This window comes from Thalassophryne amazonica, chromosome 18, assembly GCF_902500255.1.
Source record: "Thalassophryne amazonica chromosome 18, fThaAma1.1, whole genome shotgun sequence".
Taxonomy (NCBI): Eukaryota; Metazoa; Chordata; class Actinopteri; order Batrachoidiformes; family Batrachoididae; genus Thalassophryne; species Thalassophryne amazonica.
The window spans coordinates 56,493,957-56,516,943 of record NC_047120.1 but is presented as its reverse complement, the minus strand read 5'-3'; the positions used below and the strand labels follow the sequence as shown (position 1 = coordinate 56,516,943).

Sequence of the window (22,987 nt, the reverse complement as noted above, 5' to 3'; positions counted from 1 at the left end):
TCAGCTCAAATTACATGCGACTTCAAAATTACACAAATGAGAAGGGAGGCAGAGAGAAGGAAGAAGTGTCTGTTTCGGCTAAGTTCACGCAAAATCCTTTCTGCGGTGTTGGGTTGGTGATATTACCAGGTTATATTGAGTTTCGGAATGTAACTACTGTGAATCAATGAAAAAGTCACAGTGTACTTCTCTGATTTAGTGCATTTCCTGCACAGAAACTCTCTTTCTGACAAACCACACCTGCTCCAAATCCATCATCAATCCAACATCAATTAACCATCCAGCAGGTGGGAGATATGTCTATGGGGTATTAAACAGACAAAACAAAGTGGCTTTTTGGATTGAGTTGGTGCACCACATTTCACCAAGATGTGAAGGGTTTGTGAATAATGAGTAAATAGATGAATGAATGAATGAATGAATGAATGAATGTGCATCTCCGGCAACTGCAGTATAAAGTGGATGCGGGTCTACCCACTCCCCTTGGACATGACACCAGTCCATCACAAGTTACTCAGCCAGGACTAGTACCCTTTCACAGTTAGGTGAACTGAGACAATGCAAATGAAGTGTCTTTTCCTACAACACAGGTAGCGTAACTGGGAATTACCAGTCTATGTAGTGCTAGTCCTACTGCTATGTCCCTGCTCTGTGCTTTTCCAAAGCCAAGTGTAGCAAGATGAAGTCCGGATTGAAAAGATGTTCCCGCTAGCTTGGCTAATGGGGAATTTCCCTTTGGCTAACCTGGTAGAGTTCTGGTCTTTAGTTTGAGCAGTCTGGGGTTCGATCCCACCGCCGTCCCGGCCATAAAGATCCTCCGGTCACACAAGGAACAAGGAATCTGTCTGTCTGTTTGTTCGCCTACGCCTCTCAGGCCATTGTCCAATTTCTACTAAACTTGGTATGTAGATGAAGGTCAACCCCCAGAATTGCCCTGAACAGGGTTAGTTTCAGTTAAGATCACTGGTGCCAAAGGTCAAAGTTTTGGTTTGGCCAATGCAAGGTTAAACATGGCAAACATCACAGCTCTGGGAAGATCAGCTAAAGGTCAATCATTTGGGTGAAGATCAATGTCACTGTGTCAAACCATCGGATTTCCACGAGGCAATGAACTGTGTCGTCAACCTGCAAATTCCTCTCATAAAGTCTCCACATACTTACTCATGCTATAATTTCCTGACCTAACTACCATCGTGTGCACAGGTACTAGTGCCTAGTGTGTAGAGTGACATACAGTCAGTGTGTGCTTGTTGCTATTTAGGATTGCCAGTATTCACACACAAACACACCCATTGTAGCGTTCATTGTTTTCTTAAGGACAGGAAAAAAACAAAACTGTATATGAATTCAGCTCACCTCTTGTGATTTCAAACATGCAAACAATATCCATCTGTGATGGCGGCTTTGACTTTCTCGTAGAGTGCAGCTCTTAATGTTTATGTACATGCAAGTAGAGCTGAACAAATACAATCAAACAAATCCCGCATTCATCAAGTGGTCGCAGTTTCACTCAGGCGTTCAGAGGGAACGGCCTTGAGTCAATACAGACTGGCGCTTGTTTCTGGCAGCACTGCTGAAGTACTGTGAACTCATTTTGACGTGACTCAGACCTTTCACATCAATCAATCAATCAACTTTTTTCTTATATAGCGCCAAATCACAACAAACAGTTGCCCCAAGGCGCTCCATATTGCAAGGCAAGGCCATACAATAATTATGAAAAACCCCAACGGTCAAAACGACCCCCTATGAGCAAGCACTTGGCCACAGTGGGAAGGAAAAACTCCCTTTTAACAGGAAGAAACCTCCAGCAGAATCAGGCTCAGGGAGGGGCAGTCTTCTGCTGAGACTGGTTGGGGCTGAGGGAAAGAACCAGGAAAAAGACATGCTGTGGAGGGGGGCAGAGATCGATCACTAATGATTAAATGCAGAGTGATGCATACGGAGCAAAAAGAGAAAGAAACAGTGCATCATGGGAACCCCCCCACAGTCTACGTCTAAAGCAACATAACCAAGGGATGGTCCAGGGTCACCCGATCCAGCCCTAACTATAAGCCTTAGCGAAAAGGAAAGTTTTAAGCCTAATCTTAAAAGTAGAGAGGGTATCTGTCTCCCTGATCTGAATTGGGAGCTGGTTCCACAGGAGAGGAGCCTGAAAGCTGAAGGCTCTGCCTCCCATTCTACTCTTACAAACCCTAGGAACTACAAGTAAGCCCGCAGTCTGAGAGCGAAGCGCTCTAATGGGGTAATATGGTACTACGAGGTCCCTAAGATAAGATGGGCCCTGATTATTCAAAACCTTATAAGTAAGAAGAAGAATTTTAAATTCTATTCTAGAATTAACAGGAAGCCAATGAAGAGAGGCCAACACGGGTGAGATATGCTCTCTCCTGCTAGTCCCCGTCAGTACTCTAGCTGCAGCATTATGAACCAACTGAAGGCTTTTTAGGGAACTTTTAGGACAACCTGATAATAATGAATTACAATAGTCCAGCCTAGAGGAAATAAATGCATGAATTAGTTTTTCAGCATCACTCTGAGACAAGACCTTTCTGATTTTAGAGATATTGCGTAAATGCAAAAAGGCAGTCCTACATATTTGTTTAATATGCGCTTTGAATGACATATCCTGATCAAAAATAACTCCAAGATTTCTCACAGTATTACTAGAGATCAGGGAAATGCCATCCAGAGTAACGATCTGGTTAGACACCATGCTTCTAAGATTTGTGGGGCCAAGTACAATAACTTCAGTTTTATCTGAGTTTAAAAGCAGGAAATTAGAGGTCATCCATGTCTTTATGTCTGTAAGACAATCCTGCAGTTTAGCTAATTGGTGTGTATCCTCTGGCTTCATGGATAGATAAAGCTGGGTATCATCTGCGTAACAATGAAAATTTAAGCAATACCGTCTAATAATACTGCCCAAGGGAAGCATGTATAAAGTGAATAAAATTGGTCCTAGCACAGAACCTTGGGGAACTCCATAATTAACTTTAGTCTGTGAAGAAGATTCCCCATTTACATGAACAAACTGTAATCTATTAGACAAATATGATTCAAACCACCGCAGCGCAGTGCCTTTAATACCTATGACATGCTCTAATCTCTGTAATAAAATTTTATGGTCAACAGTATCAAAAGCAGCACTGAGGTCCAACAGAACAAGCACAGAGATAAGTCCACTGTCCAAAGCCATAAGAAGATCATTTGTAACCTTCACTAATGCTGTTTCTGTACTATGATGAATTCTAAAACCTGACTGAAACTCTTCAAATAGACCATTCCTCTGCAGGTGATCAGTTAGCTGTTTTACAACTACCCTCTCAAGAATCTTTGAGAGAAAAGGAAGGTTGGAGATTGGCCTATAATTAGCTAAGATAGCTGGGTCAAGTGATGGCTTTTTAAGTAATGGTTTAATTACTGCCACCTTAAAGGCCTGTGGTACATAACCAACTAACAAAGATAGATTGATCATATTTAAGATTAAAGCATTAAATAATGGTAGGACTTCCTTGAGCAGCCTGGCAGGAATGGGGTCTAATAAGCATGTTGATGGTTTGGATGAAGTAACTAATGAAAATAACTCAGACAGAACAATCGGAGAGAAAGAGTCTAACCAAATACCGGCATCACTGAAAGCAGCCAAAGATAACGATACATCTTTGGGATGGTTATGAGTAATTTTTTCTCTAATAGTCAAAATTTTGTTAGCAAAGAAAGTCATGAAGTCATTACTAGTTAAAGTTAATGGAATACTCAGCTCAATAGAGCTCTGACTCTTTGTCAGCCTGGCTACAGTGCTGAAAAGAAACCTGGGGTTGTTCTTATTTTCTTCAATTAGTGATGAGTAGAAAGATGTCCTAGCTTCACGGAGGGCTTTCTTATAGAGCAACAAACTCTTTTTCCAGGCTAAGTGAAGATCTTCTAAATTAGTGAGATGCCATTTCCTCTCCAACTTACGGGTTATCTGCTTTAAGCTACGAGTTTGTGAGTTATACCACGGAGTCAGACACTTCTGATTTAAAGCTCTCTTTTTCAGAGGAGCTACAGCATCCAAAGTTGTCTTCAATGAGGATGTAAAACTATTGACGAGATACTCTAACTCCCTTACAGAGTTTAGGTAGCTACTCTGCTCTGTGTTGGTATATGACATTAGAGAACATAAAGAAGGAATCATATCCTTAAACCTAGTTACAGCGCTTTCTGAAAGACTTCTAGTGTAATGAAAGTTATTCCCCACTGCAGGGTAGTCCATCAGGGTAAATGTAAATGTTATTAAAAAATGATCAGACAGAAGGGAGTTTTCAGGGAATACTGTTAAGTCTTCTATTTCCATACCATAAGTCAGAACAAGATCTAAAATATGATTAAAGTGGTGGGTGGACTCATTTACTTTTTGAGCAAAGCCGATAGAGTCTAATAATAGATTAAATGCAGTGTTGAGGCTGTCATTCTCAGCATCTGTGTGGATGTTAAAATCGCCCACTATAATTATCTTATCTGAGCTAAGCACTAAGTCAGACAAAAGGTCTGAAAATTCACAGAGAAACTCACAGTAACGACCAGGTGGACGATAGATAATAACAAATAAAACTGGTTTTTGGGACTTCCAATTTGGATGGACAAGACTAAGAGTCAAGCTTTCAAATGAATTAAAGCTCTGTCTAGGTTTTTGATTAATTAATAAGCTGGAATGGAAGATTGCTGCTAATCCTCCGCCCCGGCCCGTGCTACGAGCATTCTGACAGTTAGTGTGACTCGGGGGTGTTGACTCATTTAAACTAACATATTCATCCTGCTGTAACCAAGTTTCTGTTAGGCAGAATAAATCAATACGTTGATCAATTATTATATCATGGTCAACATGGTCGTGTCTATTCGCTCATATAATGCAAAAATTACTAAGCAACAGGATTGAGTTAAACTGTCACCGATCAGTCATCCGAGATCAATCAGATCTCGAAAGATTTGTCCGAAGTGTCTGCTTTGGGTCAGTAATGTGTTGATTCAGTTTTGAAGCAGATGAATGCCAAGAATTATTTTTAATCTGTATTTTTCTTATAATGTCACCGATTCATTTCCATGTTATCTGTACTTTGGTGAAATAGCGCCCCCCCCCCCCACATGCACTTCAAATCAGATAAGGAGAGAGCAACAGAAGACATGTCTGATCATCAATCCATGCGTGAATAAAATAACTCCAGTTTTTATTTGAACTGGTTCAAATTTGGTGGAATGTTTGAGCATCCTGTAGCTGAGTTCCACCAAACCTGATAATTGGATGATGGTCAACTTCAGAATTGCCGTTCAAGGCCAAAGTCAGTGATCTCAAATGTCAAAACTGACATTTTTCACACCGATTTGTACCAAATGTGCCACACATATGGAGGTGGGTTCTAAATTTGTCCAGCAAGGTCAAATTTGCCAAAGGTCAATCAGTGGAGCAGAGGTGATGTCTGCCTGTCTCTTTGGTGGTCTACCTCACGTGTTTTAGCTGATTTCGAACAAACATGGTCTATCAGTGAAGGTTGACCTCAAAACTGCCATTAAATAATTAATTTTTGCAAAGATCAAGGAATTTGGTTTTCAACCCAATTTGGACCAGATGTGGTTAAGTGGATTCCAGAACTGATCAGCCAGAGGTCAATCATTTTGATGAATGTCAAGGTCAGATTACCATAACCCCTTACTGCCCTCTGGATACTATTACCAAGTACATCAAACTGCAGTGTCACATGGAACCATATTATCTGAATGACTTTGTCATATTTTCTGGAGTACAAGTTGCTCCTTTATTTTGTATACAGCAGTGTTCAGAATAATAGTAGTGCTATGTGACTAAAAAGATTAATCCAGGTTTTGAGTATATTTCTTATTGTTACATGGGAATCAAGGTACCAGTAGATTCAATAGATTCTCACAAATCCAACAAGACCAAGCATTCATGATATGCACACTCTTAAGGCTATGAAATTGGGCTATTAGTAAAAAAAAAAAAAGTAGAAAAGGGGATGTTCACAATAATAGTAGTGTGGCATTCAGTCAGTGAGTTCGTCAATTTTGTGGAATAAACAGGTCTGAATCAGGTGTCCCCTATTTAAGGATGAAGCCAGCACCTGTTGAACATGCTTTTCTCTTTGAAAGCCTGAGGAAAATGGGACGTTCAAGACATTGTTTAGAAGAACAGCCTAGTTTGATTAAAAAGTTGATTGGAGAGGGGAAAACTTATACGCAGGTGCAAAAAATTATAGGCTGTTCATCTACAATGATCTCCAATGCTTTAAAATGGACAAAAAAAAACAGAGATGCATGGAAGAAAATGGAAAACAACCATCAAAATGGATAGAAGAGGTTACAATTTGCCAAAGAACACATCAACTGGCCTAAAGAGAAATGGAGGAATATTTTGTGGACTGATGAGAGTAAAATTGTTCTTTTTAGGTCCAAGGGCCACAGACAGTTTGTGAGACGACCCCCAAACTCTGAATTCAAGCCACAGTTCACAGTGAAAACAGTGAAGCATGGTGGTGCAAGCATCATGATATGGGCATGTTTCTCCTACTATGGTGTTGGGCCTATATATCGCATACCAGGTATCATGGATCAGTTTGGATATGTCAGAATACTTGAAGAGGTCATGTTGCTGAAGAGGACATGCCCTTGAAATGGGTGTTTCAACAAGACAATGACCCCAAGCACACTAGTAAATGAGCAAAATCTTGGTTCCAAACCAACAAAATTAATGCCTTGCAGATGTGAAGAAATCATGAAAATCTGTGGTTATACAACTAAATACTAGTTTAGTGATTCACAGGATTGCTAAAAAAGCAGTTTGAACATAACAGTTTTGAGTTTGCAGCGTCAACAGCAGATGCTACTATTATTGTGAACACCCCCTTTTTTACTTTTTTTTTTTACTAATAGCCCAATTTCATAGCCTTAAGAGTGTGCATATCATGAATGCTTGGTCTTGTTGGATTTGTGAGAATCTACTGAATCTACTGGTACCTTGTTTCCCATGTAACAATAAGAAATATACTCAAAACCTGGATTAATCTTTTTAGTCACATAGCACTACTATTATTCGAACACTACTGTATGTGGAACTCACTTTTTAACACAACATTCCCCTGGAGGTGAGTTTAATAGCAGACAGGATCTCAGTGTCGCACATGTGCACACAACAGCATGTGCTGTTACTCAATATAAGGACTTTTAAATTCCAAAAATAAGCAAGATGGACAACATACTGAATGTTAACTGATGCAGTGTGGACAACAGAAGACATCAGATGGACACATGCAGAAGTCAACAGTGGATTTTTGCAAAAAGACCTCAGCTTGTGGTGTGTGACAAAAGGATTTCTAAATTCCAAAAATAAGCAAGATGGACAAATAAGCGCGACTGACAACATACTAGGTGTTATTTGAAGCAGGTGAAAATGGACTGCTATTAAAATTATTATTACTTTGTGAATAAACAGATGATTTTAGACAATAATCTGGGAATCTGTAGGAAATGATATGAATCAAACAGCTGTATCTGCTGCAGCATGTGATACCTGTTGTTGAATTCAATCTACGCCCTTATTTTTCATCAGTGATGTAACAGCACAGGACAAGGTGATCATTATGGACATCAGATGTGTTTTAGGGCATGTCATCATGTCATATGCTCACTTTTTGTTTGGCGTTTACAGCAACAACAGCTGTTGTCGCCATCAGCGCTGGCAGAACCGTAAAGGTTGTGACGCTCACTCACCATATCCAGAGGCTTAAACACGTGATGAACGAGTTCCTCTGACGAAGGGTTGGCGATGAAAGATTTTAAACGGGCCTGCAGAGACATTAATAAACAGACAAATTCTAATTTCATCTGATGCAACATAGCATGAAAAAAAGAATAAAGACCTGAATACACACCAATAAGCTGAAGCAATATTTAATTTTCTGGAAGATATCAATAAATTCCGCCTCTGCAGGTGGACAGGCCTTCGCGGCGAGCAAGTCCTCTGTTGTTGACAAAAACACAAAAGTCCAGCATTACGTCTATGTGCGATGAGCAGAAGGATGTTATTTTTTTCTCAAACATATCATCTGGAAAGTCATTTTTCTTGATTCTACCTTCAGCATTGTTCTTTTTGCTTTTCCTCTTTTTCTTCTTCTTCGTCTGGCTCAGCTCCGTTGCAGCCTCAGCAGTCTGTTGCAGTTTGCCCATGAAGCTCTCGATGTCATCAAAACAGTGATTGAGGATTCCCTAAATTAGAACGAACACCAGTTTTTTTCCCCCAGATACTGTACATATGGAAGCACATAACTGCCAACATAAAACTTATCACGTTCTTCTTACTTCATTCCGAGTTTGTGTTTTCTCATAATAATGACGTACTAAATTAAGATTATAAAATACTCATCATAATTCAATCATAATTCCGAGATAAGAAGTCACAATTACAAGATACAATTTCAAATGCTAAGTTTTGATTTTGAGGTGCTAAGTCATGATTATGACTGTCAAGTCATAATTATACAGTTTCATAATCATGACAGTAAGACATAGAAGATGCATAATTACAAGAGAGTACATCATAATTGCACAATAGTATGGTATAATTTCAAATCATTAAATGCTCATAAATGCTTACAAGATCACTAAGTCATAAGTTTACAGTTTCATAATTATGAGTGTTATGATATTATTAGGAAAGAGAGTACATCATAATTCCAAATGCTAAGTCACAATTATGAGGTGATACATCATCATTACAAGACTTCAAAGCCCTAATTATACTGCTTCATAAGTATGAGAGGGTATGACATTAATTGCAGGATGCTAATCATAACTGCAAGCTAGTAAGTTATAATTGCAAGCTACTAAGTCATAATTACAAGCTAGTATGTCAATTACATTGTAGTAAGCCATAATTACAAGCTAGTAAGTCAATCGCAAGATAGTAAGTCATAATTACAAGCTAGTAAGTCATAATTGCAAGCTACTAAGTCACAATTACAAGCTAGTAAGTCAATTGCATTGTAGTAAGTCATAATTACAAGCTAGTAAATAATCACAAACTTGTAAGTCATAATTACAAACTAGTAAGTTGTAATTACAACCTAGTAAGTCACAATTACAAGCTAATTAGTCATAATTACAAGATAGTAATTACAAGGTAAGTCATCATTACAAAATAGTAAGTTATAATTACAAAATTCTAAGTTGATTTTTTGTTACTAAGTCATAAGAGTTACAATGCCTTTATATCTCAGTTGTTGTATCTCATAATTGATAATGACTTAATTTTGCCTCTAACTCATTTTGAAAAATAAAATTGTTCTCAATAAGTTAGCAAAATGAGGAAACTATTTTTTACTTTTCAATGAGCAAAAATAAAGGCTTTTATAGACATATTGCCTTTAAAAAGAGGTAAAATAGGATTCGGAAGCGTACCACTTCTCGCTCTGCTTGCGGGTAAGAGAAATCAGGGCCACCATTCACTCTGTTTGCTGCTGGAAAAGAAAAGCAAGGACCATTTTAATTCATGCTCCCTACCTCTGAATTCCACCCAAACACTCACACAGGTCCCCTTGTACTCCTCCATTACCTAAAAATACATCTCACTCTTTTCTTACTATTTTGTCCTGTCATGTCCACTTTTCTGGCCTATGTGCATTGACCTTGGGGTTTGTGAATCCTCCTCCGCTCTAACACAGGGTTCCACAGGGCTTAATTTTAGGACCCCTGCTTTTCTCCCTGTACATGCTTCCCCTAGGGTCCATCCTCAGTAAACATGGTGTCACAAGTCATGCTTTCATTACCTCTCAGATGGATTACTGGAATGCACTTTATTCTGGAGTGAGCCAGTCCTCCTTGTATGTCTCCAGTTAGTTCGGAACACTGGCGCCCGTCTGTTAACTGGAGTACTAAAGAGGGAGCACATTACACCTATCCTGGCCTCCCTCCACTGGCTGCCTGTGCTCTTTAGGGTTCATTTTAAGATTCTTTAATTTGTTTTTAAATCTTTAAATGGCCTCGCCTCACCCTACTTCTCTGAGATTCTTCACCGCTAAGCCCGTGCACGGTGCCTCCAGCTGCTCCTTGATGTAACGGGGTCCAAGTGACGTACCGAAGTCCAAGCGAATGCTCAGAGAAAATAATCTGGAATGATGTAACTGTGCACATTAGGCAGATCACCTCACTGTCTGTTTTTAAAGCCAACCTCAAAACCCACTTTTATTCACTGACTTTTAACCCAGCATTTATAAATAAAGTTGAAGTTTCTGACATCAGAGCACATTTACAACAGAGGAATTTAAAGCGTCCTCATTTCTCAGTCATGTTCTCACCTCTACGTCCAGGGTAAGGTGGAGGGTTGCCTGGAGGGGGGTTGGGTGCATGTGGGACAGGATGACTTGGGATATTATAAGGGTCGATCATCTCCCCTGTAGTTTGAGGACGCCTGGAGGACAAGAAGACAGTGCGTCAGTCTGTGTGAATAACATTTAAACCGTCATACAGCAGGTTTGACAGCAACGATGACCTTTGGTGACCCTTGGGTGAATGAAAAACTCACAAGACAAGGACACGTCATGTGCGGCGAAACTGCTGATCCAGCAAACCGACTCAAACCTTTTTCCTTCCTGTGAACGATTTCTCACGCATTTCTCTAATCAAAGAGCAGGACAGGTTGTCTTACCCTGCGGGTCCTTGTTTTGTCCTTAAATGTCTGACTTCAGGCCCGAGTGTGCACGCTGCTGCTTTCAGCCCTGTGCTTCCTGTCACAATGGGCTTGTTATCGCTGTCACGCCTTCTTAAGTTATGTGCAAACTGGTGTAACAGGTTTTTCTGTACCTCAGCTGTTCCATCTCTCTCTCTCTCTCTCTCTCTCTTTCTAACAGGTGCACCGTGCACAGACCTTCCATGAGAACCAAGAACAGTGACTGAAACATGAAAGTGTGTCTGTTTGATTTGGCTGACTGACTCTACTCCATCCATTGTGGAAGAACAAAGTGTACTGCCAACAAAAATACACTCAAACATTTGATATGTACATTTTTCAGCCAAAAATCATTCTTTTGTGTTATTTTCATTCTTTTGTATTATTTTCAACCATTTTTAAAAAACTGATATATTGAGGTCACCCTGCGACCCGACTGGATGAGCGGTTAAAGATGAGTGAGTGATACTGAGGTCATACACTGAAAAAAATTAATAAGATGGGTTGTATTTAAATTTCTTAAAACAGATATTCTTAATTCTTAAATATAATTCATTCTTAAGAATTGTTTCACTGATAAAAGCAAAACTTTGATAAACTCTAATTTGTGACACCGATGTTTATTAGGTTCTCTCAAAGTAAAATTATAATGTAAAGGTTTCAATCATATTATAAATATACTTTGAGAAAATTACTAACTTTGGCTCTAACAAATTGTAGTATTTTTAAGTTGATTCAATATTTGAGTTTTTTTCAGTGGCGCATGTGAGTTGTAGGAATTAAAATTTATTTTAATAATTTCATTCTATTTTATCATTATATTGGTACATTCAATAAAGTGAGTAAGCTGTGTTGTTCACGTTAAATAAAGTTTGCTTTCAGTTTACTTAAAGCTGCACAGCCTTACAATTTTCACAAATTTGAAACATGTTGCAAAATTACAGCTCATTTTAAAGGCAATTCCGTAACAAATATTTTATTTTCCTTTTAACACTGTCTGCAGGAGGAAGTGCATGTTTGCATGCATGAGATTTTAAAATTACCTTTGGCCTTGCGTGATGTGCATACATGTGGTGTGCACGCTGACATCCATAAGATGTTTTCTAAATCCCTTCAGAAGTGTTATCTGGTTCCATAAGCAGCGCTTTTACATTTAAAAATGTTTATTTCTCACCAATGTTTACAAAATATATGAGAAACATATTAGATTTATACAAAAATGAGCTGTTTTGCTGTGTTTTCCGCCATGCTGGATTATTTTGTTTGAGCTAACAGCCAGCTGATGCCTCTCTACTCTGATTGGCTGGCACCGTGTGCTTCCCAGCATCCCTCATGCAAGTGGGTGGGATGTCAATGTTTAAAGTCAATTTTTTTTTTAAATGTACATCTTGTTCAATATAATACATTTGGTGTCTTAAAAACAGATAAGAGTTTGTACCCAAAAGAAGCATCCATCCGCCCCCCCCCCCCCCCGCCCCCCCAACAAAAAAACATTTCCAGGTTTCCAGGTCTTGAACTGACCTGTTTCTTTAAACAGAAAGGAGTTAAATGGTAAATGGACTGTATTTATATAGCACTTTCCCATCTGCATCAGATGCTCAAAGCACTTTACAATTATGCCTCACATTCACCTCGATGTCAGAGTGCTGCCATACAAGGCGCTCGCTCACTACACACCAGGAGCAATAGGGGATTAAAGGCCTTGCCCAAGGGCCCTTTGTAATTTTCCAGTCAGGCGGGGATTTGAACCCATGATTTTCTGGACTCAAGCCCAACACCTTAACCACTAGACCAGGGGTGGGCAACGAGGGCCGAGACACTGCAGGGTTTCCTTGCAACCAATCACCTCAGCAGGTGGGTTGCTGATGAGCTTCTACCTTGAACATAAACACCTGGTCGCCTTGAAATTACCTGCTGAAACACCTGATCATTAATGAAATCACCTGCTGAGGTGACTGGTAGCAAGGAAAACCTGCAGTGCTTTGGCCCTTCATGGCACATGATTGCCCACCCCTGCACTAGACCATCACCTCCCCAGGAGTTGATGCCTGCCACACCCTGGCTCCAAGGGGAGGGGCAGCAGGAGCATTGCAATGGCTGTCTGTCTACCACAGAATGTGTGGGTGTGTCACACAAAGCACAAGCTGCCAAAGTGGGCGTGTCCCACAGCACAGAATGCCAAAGTGGGTGTGTCACACAGAGCACAGACTGCCAACGTGGGCATGTCCCACCACACAGTGGGTGTGTCACAGAGCAGAGACTGCCAAAGTGGGCCTGTCCAACCATGCAGCGGGTGAGTCACACAGAGTGGGCGTGTCCCACCAAACAGTGGGTGTGTCATAGAGAGCACAGAATGTTAAAGTGGGCCTGTCCTACCATGCAGCGGGTGAGTCACACAGAGTGGGCGTGTCTCACCATAGATTGGGCATGTCCCACCATACAGAGCACAGAATGTGGGTGTGTCCAACAACACAGAATACCAAAGTGGGTGTGTCTCAATGAAAACGATTTTAGTTACATATGCCACAGAAATCTAAAAAAAACTGTTTTCATGCTATGAGGGTCTTGCTGCGGGCAGCACGATGGCTTAGTGGTTAGCACTGTTGCCTCACAGCAAGAAGGTCATGGGTTTGAGTCCCACCTGTGGCCTTTCTGTGTGGAATTTGCATGTTCTCCCCATGTTTGCGTGGGTTCTCTCCGGGTGCTCCGGCTTCCTCCCACATTTGAAAGACACGCAGGATAGGTGGATTGGAAACTTTACAAATTGTCCGTAGGTGTGCGTGCGGGTGTGAATGTATTTGTTTGTCTTTATGTGGCCCTGTGACAGACTGGCATCCTGTCCAGGGTGAACCCTGCCTTGCGCTCTATGACTGCTGGGATAGACTCCAGCCCCCTGCGACCCTTAAATGGACTCAGCAGTTGAAGATGAGTGAGTGAAGGTCTTGCTGCCTGCACAGAAATAGAATCCTGGGCCTTTAAGGATTTGACATCTTGCCCACATTTTATCGTAAAAGATGGAGAAAATTTTTAGTTTTTTGTACAATATAACAGGTTTTAGGACCATCACAATGGCTGCGATGTTTAACATACCTGAAGGTAGCCCGGAGCGTGTTTCTGCTGCTGGAGGAGGAATCCGAAACTGCACGTGTGATGTCATCACAGATTTGTTCTGCCTGCAAGAGCAAGAACGTGGCTGTGGTATCACCCAGCAAAACCTGAACCGGACTGACAGTTCACACTGACAGAGCAGAGAGACGCTGCTCAGGTGTTACTCACCTGCACGGTGTCACAGTTAAAGAAGTGGATGTCCGGCTTCTTCTGCTCCGTGCTTTGGCACACCAGCAGGAGGAGGGACGGGAAATGTTTCTCTGTGTGAATGGCCTCACAGCGGAAGATGGATCTGAACGAGTAGTTTTCTAGTTCTTCCTGCACATGTAGAGCAACAGTCACTGACCAAAGTACTTGAATGTAGAACTTGTATAATAATAATAATAATAATAGCAACAACAACTAGAGCACCGCACTTGTAGAGAGCAAACCTCTGCCAACACTAGTTTCCAATTCCACAAATTTTTACCTTGGAAAAAATTTCAGGGTCAAAGTCCTGTTAGAAGTGTCTTTTCATAAGCTGAATTAGATGTGATCAAATGTTAGGAGTATGTATTCAGTTCATGCACTTAAATCAAAGCTTTTTTTGGTGATGTTAGGATATTTTTTTCAACTTTTTCAGTTTCTGAATTCTTTTTCAATCATGTTTCACAGAACATTGGTTATCTCTGCTATGCACAATTTGTTGTTGCTTTTTGGCGCTTGGTTCCTGACTGATAACTGGAAGATCGACAAACACATAAAACTGGAACCTCCATCCAATGTTGGTGGTGTAGGTAAATCCATAACAGAAAAAAAAAAAAAAAATGAGAGTGACTGAGGCACTTTTGATGAAAATATAAAGCAAAATGTACACCAAATGGGCTTTTCAATATAAAACTCAAATGTAATCAAAATCCACAATCCGGATCAGATCCGGATCAACCTTTGTCAGTTGATACTCAGTGCCAGTCTGCACCTCACTTTCAAATATGAGAGTGATTGGGGAATGTTTGATTAAGATATAATGTAAAATATACATAAAAAATTCAAATGTTAAATTAAAATAATTAATTTAAGTTCATTTAGTTTAATGGACTTATATTTTGTGTGTTTTGTACCATAAAGTACAGACTGGTCAACGCTGCACTGAAAGCTACTGTACATCTGTACTCCAACCACCTGTTTTTGCACAGTCCCATTCCATTCCATTATATTTATTGAACAGTGAATACAGTTTTGCCTGTTTGACTCTTTTACTTCTTACAGAAATGTTTGTTTTTTCTTTTATTTTTCTTATTGTTTATGCAGCAATAACACCAGATCAAATTCCTTGTATGTGCGAACTTACTTGGCAATAAATTTGATTCTGATTTTGTGTCTCTCACTGAAAAAGTTAATTTAATTAAAGACTATATTTATATTTTTGAATCTATACTGGGACAGACTTGAGCTACTGCGTAACCTGTGACCCTCAAGAGGATATCAAACAGATGGATCCGTGAATGTTTCACATGTAGTGCAGCAGAGAACAGAAAATGTACAGAGGAATCCTTCAATTGGTGATACAAGCACCAAATTCGGCACAAATACTCTGAAAAAATGGACAGGCCACTTGAATTTTCAATAGGCAGCCTGGTATGGGTCAATTGAAGAAGTACACAGGGGTCAAAATTTATAAATGCTCCAATTATATTGAATACTATATCACATTATTTATCTGAACATAAAGATTCCAAAAAGGTATAATTTGGACTATTTATGACTGAATGTTGTGGAGTTATGGGGTAAAAACAGCAGGAATGGTGACAAAGGTCAGTTTCAGTTTGTACGGGGTCAAAAGTTAAAGTTGCTTCAATTTTCGTAAAAACTGATGCAAATTATTGGTTAACAGGGTTTTTAAAAGGAATAGTTTGCACCATGTGTCATGCTTAGTTATCATGGGGTGACGTATGTCACATGTCATAGAATCCAATGGACATCAACATTGTTGGACCTCTATTTTGGAGACCAAACATTGAACATAGTCAAAGCTATTCCATTTATTAATCCTATTAGTTCAATTAAGAAACTTTTGACCCCTCTACAAACTGAAATCACCTTTCTTAATGTTTTTACCTCATAACTCCATAACATTCAGTCACAGATAGTCCAAACTATACCTTTGTGGAATCTTTATGATCATACAAATAATGTGCTATAGTTTTCAATATGATTGGAGCATTTTTAAGTTTTGACCCCTGTGTAATTCAATTGACCCCTACCTGGACAGTCGTTTTTTTTTTTTTTTCTCAAATGAGTAATGTCTAAGGAGTATTTGTGCCGAATTTGTTGCTTATATCACCATTTAAAAGATTGTTTCAGTTATCTGCTGCACTAATGTTTGTTAGCTGTTTAAAGCCGGTGGTCCATCAGCCACGAGAACTTTCAGCCCATTTACCCGTCTGCTGTTCTGACCTGACTCTTTGTGTCCCGGAGGTGAATGGCGTCTGGTCCGACGTTCAGGAACATCTCTTGACTCCACAGCTTTTTGTTCTGAGCCAGGAAGGAGAGACGAGCTTGGGCTTCCTCCACGTTCTGAACCTCCCCATTCTGCAGTGAGAACGTCAGGAGGTGCTGCAGCAAGCAAAGTGGCAGGAAGTGAGTTAACACATCGAAGAACAACACCTGACCCGTGCGTGTGTCCGATAAAAGACTTACATTAACGAGATATCGGGAGATGTTTGTCATGTTTTGTCCAGTGTGACAGCTCCTCCTGAGAACACAGAGATGCTGACATCACAACAGCAGATACCGATCACATTCAAATGGCAACACAAAGGGTGCTTCGAACACACTTTGACCCAGTCACATGGAAGCCGTTTGCCTGGTATTGGCTGTTTGTGTTGTTAAATACATTTCATTATTTCAAATACATTCACAGAACGTTCATTTTGGAGAAGATCAGCATCTTTATTCGCATTTTGTGTCTTGTTTCGTTCTACGGCGGTCAGCAACAGTGAAATCTTTTCTGTCTCTGCAACACTTTGAGTCAGTGATCCATGCTTTTATTTCATCTTGGCTGGATTATTGTAATTCACTTTATGTGGGAGTCAATCAGTCGCTACTTTCGCATCTGCAGTTGGTTCAAAATGCCGCTGCACGACTTTTGACAGGAACTCGAAAATGAGATCATATAACTCCTGTACTGGCCTCACTCCACTGGCTGCCTGTCTATTTTAGGCAGTGGTTGGCATGTTCCGATAATCCGATAACCGATAATTATCGAAGATAATGTTTTCATTATCGGATTATCTTTTTAGATAACTTTAAAAACCATTATCGGACTAATTATTTTGCGATAAATCTTTGTCCGATAATTTTTAGTTTGATAACGTGGTAAATAAAGCTACAAACAGCTACAACCATTTATAAAATTTAAAATCAGTTGAGCACCTACCTGTTAAATGTTTTGTAGCAGATGTGTAGTTCTACCCTCTGCAAACAGAGAAGAGCTGCTTCTAGAAGAAACCGCTTTTATCCTCTGCAGGCAAAGGAGAACTGGTCACAAAAAAAACCTTATTTCTTTTAACCCCATACTGATACGCGGGCAATATCACCCAAGTCATCCAGAGGCATACATTTTTAACTTATGGTTAAATAGAGCGCTTCGCTCTCAGACTGCAGGCTTACTTGTAGTTCCTAGGGTTTGTAAGAGTAGAATGGGAGGCAGAGCCTTCAGCTTTCAGGCTCCTCTCCTGTGGAACCAGCTCCCAATTCAGATCAGGGAGACAGACACCCTCTCTACTTTTAAGATTAGGCTTAAAACTTTCCTTTTTGCTAAAGCTTATAGTTAGGGCTGGATCAGGTGACCCTGAACCATCCCTTAGTTATGCTGCTATAGACGTAGACTGCTGGGGGGTTCCCATGATGCACTGTTTCTTTTTCTTTTTGCTCTGTATGCACCACTCTGCATTTAATCATTAGTGATCGATCTCTGCTCCCCTCCACAGCATGTCTTTTTCCTGGTTCTCTCCCTCAGCCCCAACCAGTCCAGCAGAAGACTGCCCCTCCCTGAGCCTGGTTCTGCTGGAGGTTTCTTCCTGTTAAAAGGGAGTTTTTCCTTCCCACTGTAGCCAAGTGCTTGCTCACAGGGGGTCGTTTTGACCGTTGGGGTTTTACATAATTATTGTATGGCCTTGCCTTACAATATAAAGCGCCTTGGGGCAACTGTTTGTTGTGATTTGGCGCTATATAAAAAAAATTGATTGATTGATTGATTGAAATTTTAACCAAAGTAATTTCTGACAAGTTATTTAAATTAATGGCACATTTGTACAAGTAGTTTTATAAAGTGAAAATATCAGATATATGTTTTAGTTTTAAAGTAATTTTTAAGGTTTTAGTGTGGCAATGCTGTGTACAGGTGCATTATGGGTAATAGGGTAATCTCAGTACGTTCATGACAGGACAAATGCATTTCAGACACTCTGATCAGGCTCCACCAACAACAGCATTAAACTCTAGTGCCTAAAACTCTTGTGAATATATTCTCTGGGTTTATAGAAGTTATTATTGTGTTTGCGTTTATTAAATTCCACGCATCTTAAATGTAGCAGACACGGATTATCTGGAATTTTGTTTTGGCACATTTTTACGGTCTCTACTGTCATCTACTGGCCAGTAGTGTTCATGGCAGTATTCAAACTGAAGCTGGCCTGATATTTTCAATCACTGTAGGTTCCAGCTCAAACTGTACCACAGAACCGCACGGTGTAAAAGTTCAGAGCGCACGATTTATATTCTCAAACACATTGTACGTTCAAAAACCACGTCAGACTCGTGTTTCCAGAAGAAAAACGTAAACAGAAGCTTTTTTTTTTTCAAATTTAATTTAAATTTCTTATTTTTTACAAAAAGTCTCGATGGGAGAATCAAAGTTACAAAAAAAGTTTTTAAAATGTATTTTGTATTCATTTATTTAAATGGATGTTTTAATGGATGTTTTAATGTTCAGCACTTTGTGTCGGCAGTTATTGTCTTAAAGTGCTTTATAAATAAAGTAGGTTTGGTATGGTATGGCTCTCAGCTGGTTTATCTATCTGTCTGACTCAGTACATGTTGCTTGAATCACCAAACTAGTTCAACAACAAAATAGGTTCTCGCCCCGTTCAGTCTTCCTGCACATCTGTGACCACCAGTACTTCAGTCACAAAGGACCTGTGTCATGTCAATGCCGAGTTTCACTCACACTTTCTGTAGACCAGTTTCATCAAAAAGAACCCCCACCCCAAAAGGTGTCTTTTTGTTATTCTTGCATCCAGGGTTCAGCTGGTGAGTTTTTGCATTTGATATTATTATTTTTCGAAGTAGACGTGTGAAGGAGAGTGCAGCCCTCCAACAAGGTCCAACACTATTGAACCTGAATCCACGTTCCAGCTCTTTGAGAAGAAGTAATCAGTCCTATACAGGCCCCGAGGCCCAGGATTTATTCCAGATAGATGAATTCCATTTAGACAAATTTAGCAATAAATAGGCCAAATGTTAACACTAAATACATAAAAACTGTATATTTTCAACAAAATATCACAAACATTTCACAAAATAACAAATACATTATATAGTTTGATAAATATGATTGGAAATTTCAATGAACATATGAGACAATTTTCTCAAATGAGTTGAATTACACATTGTTGAAAATTATTAATTATACATTTTCATCAAAACTATATTTAGTGAATTTTTCATTTTATTGAATATGTCAACATAAAAGCCTACAGTGCATATTTTTAATGTATAATCCATCTTTTTAAATGAAAGGTATCAGATGCCTGATAACCTGAGCGCTCTGCATGCCAAGATATAAATATACAATATATATATGTCTGTAATGATGTTTTTAACTGTGTGACTTCATCATATGACTTCATTATGAAGTCATTCATAACAATTAATCACAAATATTTTGCTGATCAATATATGCTTTAGATCATCTATTCAGGGTTCTTGGTTGTTGAGATGTATAAATAAGTTTTTTTTTAATTGGACCATGTTTCCTTGATCTCAACTTTTATCCGTTGACCCAAGTACTCCAAAATCTTATCATCACTAGATATCTATCCAAGTAATATTCCCACCAAGTTTGACAGAAATCTGTCCATCTGTTTTAGTGTTATCTTGCCCACAGACCCACACGTAGTCACCAATGAAAACAATACCCACCTTTGCTGCTTGTTTGGGGCAAATTTTTGGCAAATCGGAAATCATATAATTGGTAAAAAAAATAGTAATTCCTTGAAATGGAATTTGTCTGCCTGGAACTACATCCAAGCCCATTGGTTGCTTATCCTTGGATTCTGTAGTGTGAAGTGGACAGGAGTCTTCAACTCCCCCTGGAGGTGACACCAGTCCATCTGGATGGATGTGGACAATGGAGATGAAAGATGAGCATTACCAGGGATTCAACGCAGGCCTACATAATGGTAGTCCAACTAATTTATCCCACTGATCCACCTGCTCCACCCTTTGACCATATGTATATATATATATATTTTTTATTATCATTATGAATTATTACTTCATCCAAGAAGGAAATTTTCACATATCTGTTAATTTGATTGTCACAAAGATTATAAAAGAAAGAAAGAAAGAAAGAAAGAAAGAAAGAAAGAAAGAAAGAAAGAAAGAAAGAAAGAAAGAAAGAAAGAAAGAAAGAAAGAAAAACTTTTGCACCAATGTTCATGAAACTGGTGATGTGTGGGGGCTTGGCCAAGAAAGAACCCATGACCTTTTGGCACGGCTCTCACTTTCATCAACATTTCAAAGTAGGGAGTTTGTCAAGTTTCACAGGAAATAATGAATGGACCTCAGTTAAAAACAGAAATTACATGTAGGACTTTGATGCTGAAAATTTAGTTACTTTTATGCACATCTCGGTAAATGTGAAAATGAACTACATGTTGTTTATATGTTTAGAGTTTGAAGAGCTGGAAAACAGGTTGGGGGATAATATGACAGGTGGTGTGGGGGGGAATCCTGGGTTTATTCCTGAGATGATATTTGCACCAAAATTCTTCTTTCATCCATGTTCCACCCAAGTTCTACGAAAATATGTCAAAACATTTTTTGAGAAATCCTGGTGAAATCAAATTAACATAAAAAAAATTCCCAGATCCACAAGTGTTGATTCATATATAGTTTTTTTTTTTGTTTGTTTGTTTTTTACTTTATTGGTTCTTTGTTGGTCCAGGTTTCATGAAAGTCTGCCAACTCTTTCTTTGAGTAATCCTGGTCAACCTCAAATTAACATAAAAATTTCCCAGACCTACAAGTGTCGATTCAAATCAGAATTTCATCAGTGTTTTATTTGCCTATGCCTTACCTCTCCTAAAAAGTTTTTGAAATTTGATCCATGAGCTTTTTGAGCATCAAACCAACCAACCGGCGGACGTGTGAAAATACAAGTATGACAAAGAAACCATTCTTAATGTAAAAAAACAATAAATTATGAATAAATGATCTTTCAAAATTATTATGCTGACATGTCGTCTTTTACACGTGAATTTACATGACTGGCTGCTTGAAAATTAAAACATATCTGCAGTAAAAGTGCCTAAGACAGAAACCCGTCTCACCACAACACCTTTGAAAGAGAGTGATTGACAAATCTCTGCCACGGCACCGATTCTGCTGGTACAATTATCAGATAGCATTTCTCTTATGCAATTAAAGAAAACTAGACTGAAATATTAAAATACATTGAGTGATTATTGAAAAAGAGTCATTCGATCAGCTTACCGTCGTTGCTCGGCTGAATAATGTGAACGATGTAAAACCTGTCTGAGCCACTAACTTTAAGGTGAGTGTTTCCCCTCTCTGGTATTAACAGGTTTTTTTTGTTTGTTTGCTTTTGTCTCTCCCCAGAACAGAGGTGTGTCATTGAGTGTAGCCCAGCCTCCTCTACAATAGCAGCTTTGAGATAAAACTATTGACTCACTGCCATTATCACACAGACCGACCTGTGCACGGACGCTTTGTTTGCCTTCCCAGCATCATGGTGCAGTCAGCGTTTGGCTTAAGCATGATATTATAGGCTGTAAAACATGTGATCCCACCACGGTATCTTATAATTGTGATTTAGAATCTTATAAGTAGTTTATCAGTATGACTAAATTTTAACTATTGCATTTTCTGGAGTACCCCCAAACACGCTATCGGGATTCTTTGGACGAAGCTACATTGACTCGCAAATGAAGGCGATTGCTGGCATTGATCCTTATGAAGTAGAAGCTGGTGACTGCAGTTCAGACATGCTACTGTGGCCAGAGGTGACTCACCCTGACATTGTCAACTACTACCTCATCGAAGTGCACATACTTTGGAGATGACAATGTACAAGTTGTTGCAGGCATACAACTACGTACTTAAAAAGAAGACCTGAAAGTTCACCTACAATTTGCCAGAAGGTACATCTGAGATGCAAGCCTAGATTTGATGTTTTAGTGAAAGAAGACCCTCCTCTATACTACTTCATCATGAAGCTTTATAACTGGAGATACAAAACGCAGTATTTGCACTGTGCACAATTTCTTCAATCACAGCCACAGAAGCCTAAAACTTTTTCTGGGTTGTCTGGGTGTCTTTCCTCACTGTTCTCCTTCTTGCACAGTCACTCAGTTTTTGAGAACTGTCTACTCCACACAGATTTACCATAGGGTGCCATATTGTTTGTATTTCTTCATAACTGATGTAAATAAAGTTCAAGACATATTTAGTGACTTGGAAATGTTCATGTATCCAACTCCTGACTTGTCTGAAGAAAACTGGCAATTTAACTGATTATTTACAAGTATTATACCATAGGGGCTGATTACTTATGCAACCCATCATCTTGGCTTTTATATTTTTAATTAATTTATATCAAGTTGTAGAGATTTGTTTTCAGTTTGAGTCTAAGGAAGCTAATTTTAGAAAATTTTATATTGAGAAGCCTGATTTACTTTTTGTATTTGCAATGACAAACAAATTAAAATGCCTGAAATACCAAGGGGCTGAATACTTTTGCAAGCCACTGTATCTGACACCTTTGTAGTACAGGACAGTTTCTTCATCCTTGAATGTTTCAAGTGTTATATCACCAAAGGTAAAACACCATAGTTCTCCTCCCACAGTCTATCTATTTCAGCTTGTATCTCACTCACT

The 22,987-nt window shown here is 39.2% G+C and overlaps 1 protein-coding gene across 5 annotated transcripts in view; it reads right to left on the bottom strand.

The window, feature by feature from the left end:
- LOC117530960 (epidermal growth factor receptor kinase substrate 8-like protein 1) overlaps nucleotides 1–21,707 on the bottom strand; it is a 30,797-nt gene extending 9,090 nt beyond the window's left edge. The window contains exons 1-11 of one of the 5 annotated variants that reach the window (XM_034193928.1): nucleotides 21,584–21,685; nucleotides 20,009–20,199; nucleotides 16,505–16,559; nucleotides 16,262–16,420; nucleotides 13,994–14,143; nucleotides 13,808–13,890; nucleotides 10,347–10,459; nucleotides 9,451–9,509; nucleotides 8,127–8,259; nucleotides 7,926–8,014; nucleotides 7,765–7,839 (exon numbers count right to left, since the gene is read on the bottom strand). In XM_034193928.1, coding sequence (XP_034049819.1) covers nucleotides 7,765–7,839; nucleotides 7,926–8,014; nucleotides 8,127–8,259; nucleotides 9,451–9,509; nucleotides 10,347–10,459; nucleotides 13,808–13,890; nucleotides 13,994–14,143; nucleotides 16,262–16,420; nucleotides 16,505–16,534 — 891 coding nt within the window. In that variant the 5' untranslated portion in view covers nucleotides 16,535–16,559; nucleotides 20,009–20,199; nucleotides 21,584–21,685. Of the gene's footprint in view, nucleotides 1–7,764; nucleotides 7,840–7,925; nucleotides 8,015–8,126; nucleotides 8,260–9,450; nucleotides 9,510–10,346; nucleotides 10,460–10,696; nucleotides 11,011–13,807; nucleotides 13,891–13,993; nucleotides 14,144–16,261; nucleotides 16,421–16,504; nucleotides 16,560–20,008; nucleotides 20,200–21,583 lie in introns of those variants that run through there. The other 4 variants (XM_034193929.1, XM_034193927.1, XM_034193930.1 and 1 more) reach the window with 4 other exon arrangements.
- Nucleotides 21,708–22,987: the final 1,280 nt, after the last annotated feature.